The sequence below is a fragment of the Bactrocera dorsalis genome, chromosome 3 (genome assembly GCF_023373825.1).
Source record: "Bactrocera dorsalis isolate Fly_Bdor chromosome 3, ASM2337382v1, whole genome shotgun sequence".
NCBI lineage: Eukaryota > Metazoa > Arthropoda > Insecta > Diptera > Tephritidae > Bactrocera > Bactrocera dorsalis.
Window position 1 is genome coordinate 31214330 of NC_064305.1, and position 7013 is coordinate 31221342.

Consider the following 7013-nt stretch of genomic DNA (forward strand, 5'->3'; position numbering starts at 1 on the left):
ATTCCAAAATTTGTTTTTTGCTTGTTTTATATCTTAGGTTTTTGGTTGAGGTCTTAGAACAATTTTTATGAACTTTAGAGTAAGTAGACATTTCTTTGATGTTATATATAACTAGAGGACCCGCCCACGCTTCACTGTGACTAATATACACAATACTACTAATACCAATAAAGTTAATGAGGTATAGCAATTTTGTGAAGCAACTTGTGTTAGTTTATAAACAAACGGATCATAAAGCATTGCCTTTTGGGGGAAAATACTGTTGAATTTGGGCTCAGGAAAATCCACCGTTGAAAAGATATTTGCTAAGCTGGAAACAGGCGAAATGAGCGCTGAGGACAATGATAGTCTAAAGAGGCAAAAGGTCTATGCAAAGTGGGTGCCTTGAAAATTCATAATCCAACAAAAACAACGAATAACTGATTCCGAGAAGTGTTTGGGTGCTCTTTAATCGTAATAAACTCGAATTTTTGCGTCGGTGTGTCGGTGTGTGTGTGGAGTCCAATTGATAGTCATTCTAGTGGACTGCACATGATGAACCGGTTTTCAGGCGTGGAAAGACGAAAAAATCGGCTGGATTACTGAGCCAGTTATAATCTATTTCACTGCGTATTTGGTTGCAGATCTTTTGTTCTTACCAAATATTTAGCAATTGTATTAGGAATAATCTGTTTAAAATTGTACGCAAATAGTCGAAGGATTCCTACAAACATGAATTTTGAGCAAATGCATACGATTTGAAATATAAATTTTGTATTTGTGAGTTGTATTGGATTCTAATATAAAGAAATGAAAAGTATCCTATGTCCTTACCCTGGTTCTAACCTACCTCTCTACCTATTCAGTCAAATCCGTTCAGTCGTTCTTGAGTTATAAATGGTGTAACTAACAAGAACTTTCTTTTATGTTTGTGACCTGGTCTACGAAAAGGGAGCTAACGTGCGAAAACTAGTTTTCTGGGAAACAGCTGTTAAAAATAAACAACTCGTTTCGTCAGTTTCTCCTAATAGCTTAGTACGCAGCTCTCAAGAAACGTAAAAACTTCATATAAAAAAACGCTTAAGAAACGGTCAAGAAACTTTCCTGCGATAAATTTACTTATGCTAGTACGCAGCACAGTGGTGCCAGAGCGGAAAAAAAGGATTTTTTTTATCATTCCAAATTTGTACCATCTTTTCAATTTAAGCTAAGAATTAATCAAATAACATTATTCAATGGTTTTTTGTTGGGAGAGCTTCAAAGTCCAACAAAGTATCAACGCAAAGTTACTCAGGAAAATGTGATGAATATTGCAAAGGTTAAAACTCAAAAGTTAACCATAAAATATCACTTGTAAAGTTTTTGTTTATTAAAACCAATGTTATAGATGTGATTTACATTATCAAATGTATACTTTATTTACCAAGATTTTTTTTAATATGATTTTTTTTTATGGTCCAAAAAAATCATATATTTCACAACTTCAACAGAATATAACTATTCTGCGCAGGAGCGCGCAGGTTAGCACTTACACAAAATAAACTTTAAAATCTCCTTAATCGATAGAAAAAAAAAACAGCTGCAATTAGCTGCCAATTCATGAGCAATTAGCATTTTAATCTACTGCAACTGCAACTGCGTTGTTTGTTTGCTTGATTCGCTGCTTTGTTTTTTTGCCTGCTTCGTTGTTTTGTTTGTTTTTGATTGTTCGGTTTGTTGCTTTGTTGTTATTTTTTGGAGTTGTCTCTCGTTATACAACAATAACAACAAAATACTAGTTTAGATGCCTTATATTATTTGAACTAATTACATAGTACAACAGCTAATCTGGGGGTGAGTAATTCCAAGTCAGGGTGATGGTACTAGGTCAGTATAGTTTCAGAACAAATCCCAAAAATAAAACTTTAGAATTGGACGATGATGTTAAAAAATTACTTGTTCATTTTTAGAGAAATAATTATTTTTATTGATTCAAATCCGTTTGACAATTTTTTACAGTCTAGCTGTGATAACAGCGAAAATATTGCAACTTTTGTGATTATATTATATGGGAGATGGGCGTAATTGTGGGCGGATTTACTTTATTTTTTCTGGACAAGCTTATAAAGGGTGATTTTTTAAGAGCTTGATAACTTTTTTTTTTAAAAAAACGCATAAAATTTGCAAAATCTCATCGGTTCTTTATTTGAAACGTTAGATTGGTTCATGACATTTACTTTTTGAAGATAATTTCATTTAAATGTTGACCGCGGCTGCGTCTTAGGTGGTCCATTCGGAAAGTCCAATTTTGGGCAACTTTTTCGAGCATTTCGGCCGGAATAGCCCGAATTTCTTCGGAAATGTTGTCTTCCAAAGCTGGAATAGTTGCTGGCTTATTTCTGTAGACTTTAGACTTGACGTAGCCCACAAAAAATAGTCTAAAGGCGTTAAATCGCATGATCTTGGTGGCCAACTTACGGGTCCATTTCTTGAGATGAATTGTTGTCCGAAGTTTTCCCTCAAAATGGCCATAGAATCGCGAGCTGTGTGGCATGTAGCGCCATCTTGTTGAAACCACATGTCAACCAAGTTCAGTTCTTCCATTTTTGGCAACAAAAAGTTTGTTAGCATCGAACGATAGCGATCGCTATTCACCGTAACGTTGCGTCCAACAGCATCTTTGAAAAAATACGGTCCAATGATTCCACCAGCGTACAAACCACACCAAACAGTGCATTTTTCGGGATGCATGGGCAGTTCTTGAACGGCTTCTGGTTGCTCTTCACCCCAAATGCGGCAATTTTGCTTATTTACGTAGCCATTCAACCAGAAATGAGTAGACCATAAATCGGACGTAAAGCGCGAAACACATTTCGAACCGAACACTGATTTTGGTAATAAAATTCAATGATTTGCAAGCGTTGCTCGTTAGTAAGTCTATTCATGATGAAATGTCAAAGCATACTGAGCATCTTTCTCTTTGACACCATGTCTGAAATCCCACGTGATCTGTCAAATACTAATGCATGAAAATCCTAACCTCAAAAAAATCACCCGTTATTTACAAAATATTACACTGTAGAAAATTTTGTTACTGTAGGATGATTTTTGATTTTTGTGTTATATGGGAAGTGGGCATGGTTGTGGGCGGATTTTAACAATTTTTTTTTTGATCTAATTAGGCAATATGAGAGATGTGTGCCAAATTTCAAAGCCCTACCTTGATGCCTTCTATTTTTTGCCGTGGCTTGTATGAAGCGGCACCACTGTCCGCAGCTCTCAAGAAATCTAGTACTAATTTTTAATACATTTTTTCAATAAAATGTGAATATGGCAAACCAGGTTTTGCGAAGAAACATCAAATCAACAATTGTTTCTTGAAGGAAATTCGAAGTAATCGTCAAATTCATCCTAAATTAGTTGAAATCATTATTATGAAGTATATTCCATTTGGAAAAGTTGTATAAAACCTACCAATCATCAACAACCTTCCTTGAATCTCAATGAAAATATTTATGTTACCATACACATACATACATACATACATAATACGCACAAAGTTTGTTTACTTTGTTTATTCTCTCTTGCTCTTCTAATGTGGATCATTCACAGTGCGTAACCAGCTGTCAAAATTACTTGAGAAATAATGTATTTTTTTCTTGAGCAATTACTTGAGAGCTGCGTACCAACCTTATCTCATTAATTATTGTCCTTTCCAGAGGCTTCAAGGATGCCCAGTAAGTGTGTAAGTTGCTACCGCGCAGCTGCTGTTGTCTTGTTTTCATTCGTCTCTCTTTCCGGATGTTCTGTTATCACATTTGTGTAAGTGTTTCTGTTGATTATCGTCTTCGCATTTCGCATGAAATGAAACATGAGTGTTGATAAGGAGTTAAGTAACCGAACTGTGTTGTGAGCATCCTGCATTATCACCTGGAAACCTACTATAAAGTCATTGAAACACTCGTTCTTTTCTGTGACAATTGTGTTGGGCAGAATAAGAATAACACTGTGCTATCATATCTGCAATGGCGTTTGGCTCGGGGTTTTAACAAAACTATTTTATTCAATTTTCTACTTACAGGGCACACTAAGTTCGCGCCTGATTCTTACTTCGGTATTTTTAAAAGTAAGTATGCTGTCAGTAACATCGACACGTATGCAGATTTACTGCAGTGTGTCGAAGTATCATCGCCTGGGGGTTATAATAAAGCTGTAACGCCTGTAAAAGTCGTCTGGTATGAATGGGATAGCTATTTTAAACCACTGTACAAGTCACTTGTTGGAATGACGCAATTCCATCATTTCATAATCTCTACAGATTGTGTAAAAACAAAGAAATTCGCAGACAGTGAAGAAGTGCAGTCCTTTAAGCTTCTGTTAGAATCTATCGATCCTGAAATGCCGAAAGTTATACAACCAGCCGGTTTATCTTTGGAACGTCAGTGGTACATCTTTCACAATCTTCGCAGCTTAGTTTCGGATATATCTAAAGTAGATATTGTGGCTCCATTGCCGAAAGATTTGCCATCGAAGAAACGGAAGGCAAAAACTAGTGAAGATGTTCTCAAACCAGACGAGGAACCAGGTCCATCTTCCTCAGGATCAACACGTAAAAAGATCTCAAGGAAAACGACAACAAAGAAAAATACATAAACTACTCAGCATTATTATTTTTGGCCCATAATACGTTTTTCTAGTGTATAATCATGTCTTTGTAGCTTATAATTCAATGTATTTTGTTCATTACAAAAAAATCTATTTTTTCGTATTTTTACTATTCCTTCTCTACATTTTTAGGGAACTTTCAAACAAGTTATGACTTTTTGGATTCTATCACGTGAAAAAGCATCTCATCGTCCATCCGAATCAACTAAAAAGTGAAAATTGATTTTTTGACACCTAAGCCCCCTTTCCGTAGGTCACATATATAGACTAAAAAAAATGATTGGTTTTTTTGACCTTACAAAATTGACCAGTTTTAAAAATTCATATTAAAATAATGTTAATACTTTTAATAGCGAGAAAATACTATTATAATCGGAAAATAGTACATAAATATATATTTCTACAGAAATAATTAAAATAAACGGTCAGTTTAAAAAAAAAAAATATATTTTCTATGGTGTCCTATAAATAGGATAGTGGTAAGGAATGCGTTAATATACATAAGTAATTAAACAGAAATCTTTGAAGCATTAAGTTCACGACATGCGCAAATCTCTAAAATGTCTATAAATATATGTGGCAACACCAAAAATAATAATTAGTTTTTAGTAATCAATGCAACCATGCGTTTTGACATGTTGTCTATCCTTTATTCCATTCTAAGTATTTTTATATGTCAATCAACTATGGCAATACTGTAAATATTATGATGTGTCATTAAATCTTCTCTTTTCTAATAAAACTGTCAGAGAGATAGCACGCGTCTATATTGGTGACTCCAGACAAAAAAATCATTTTTTAATAGTTAAATTGCGAAAATGATAAAAACGAGATCATCGGCGGATACTAATAGCGACGTGGAACAGCCTCCACCGCAAAATACTCCACCACGAATTCCACTGCCGGCGATGTCGGAGGATAGCATTGAGGCTTACTTCTACTCGCTGGAATTTTGGTTTGAAGCCTCACGTGCTTACTCTGATACAGCCAAATTCAACATAGTACTTGCAAGCGTACCTCCGGAAAAATTACTAGAGATGCGTACTCTTATTGATGATACACCAGCAACGGACAAATTTAGCTACATTCGCCGTAGAATCATCGAAAATTTCGCCGAGAGTCAACAACGCCGTCTCCAACGGGTTTTGAAAGAGCTTCCACTGGGTTACCGAAGGCCTAGCGATCTGTACAATGAAATGCGACGAACAGCAGGTACCACGCTCAGCGAGAGCTTACTACACGATCTCTGGGTTAGCCGCGTGCCACCGTACGCACAAGCAGCTATCATCGGCACTAGCGTTCATCACATCACAGAATGCTTATCACTGAAGGATGGTGGACAAATTTTTGAGGTTAGATCCGAATCGCAACCGCAGGGTGAGTTAAGTGATATACGATACGAAATTGCTGCTCTTTCGAAAACCGTAGGACAGTTGATGCGGAACGTTAAATCTACCGGACAGCAGCGCAGTAGATCTACGTCACGTGGGAGACCGGTAATTCAACATACGAGCAATTTTTGTTGGTATCATGCAAAATTTGGTGCAAATTCCACTAAATGTCGCCAACCATGCTCGTTTACTCCAGTATCCAGTCCAAGTCAATAGGGCAGCTCGGCTAATACCATATCAGAGCCCGGCAAACACTCTGATAATTCAACAGGTCGTCGCCTTTGCATTTACAACACTTCAGCGAAAATTTGTTTTTTAATAGATTCAGAGCGGACGTATCTGTCATACCGAGGTCGACGAAATTAGCTAGAGCACGTTCATCATCTTTGTCATTGTTTGCCGCAAATGGCTCTCCTGTACAAACATACGGTGAAGTCATGCTTAAATTAAATTTAAACCTACGTCGTCAATTTTTTTGGAAGTTCATAATCGCCGACGTTTCGCAGGGTATACTTGGTGCGGATTTCTTAAGTCATCATGGCTTGATCGTCGATTTACAAGGTCAACGTCTCGTAGACCGAAACACCCTGGTCAAAACGTCGTGTTTAGTAACACAACATAGACATCCAACAAATATATCTTAATATATAAAAATCACGTGTCACGTTGTTTGTTTGCGATGGACTCCTAAACTACTGAACCGATTTTAATGAAATTTTTAACACTGTGTGCAGTTTGGTCCAACTTGAAAGATAGGATAGTTTATAACTCTCCTTATAGTCACATTATTTATTTATTGCAAATTATTTGTTTATTATTAGCAAAGAGCTATCCACCAGTTGGTGGCGCTAACAGCGGTATTGAGTAAGTGCGGTATGTTACAGTAGATGGAGCTACAAACATTAAAAACATTAAATGAAAATGCGTTGTTTGAAGTTTATATTATTTGTGGTAAAGTTATACGAGTCTATGACTTCCAAAAAAAAAATAAAAATTGGG

General features: G+C 36.2%; 1 protein-coding gene across 1 annotated transcript; it reads left to right on the forward strand.

Moving 5' to 3' along the window:
- Positions 1-5441: 5441 nt before the first annotated feature.
- LOC125777534 (uncharacterized) lies at positions 5442-6230 on the forward strand. Its single transcript, XM_049452637.1, has one exon. It carries the CDS (start codon positions 5442-5444, stop codon positions 6228-6230), a length of 789 nt encoding a protein of 262 aa, XP_049308594.1.
- Positions 6231-7013: the final 783 nt, after the last annotated feature.

Coding starts and splice junctions, on each gene's coding strand:
- LOC125777534 (XM_049452637.1), top strand. CDS start 5,442: ATGATAAAAACGAGATCATCGGCGGATACTAATAGCGACGTGGAACAG.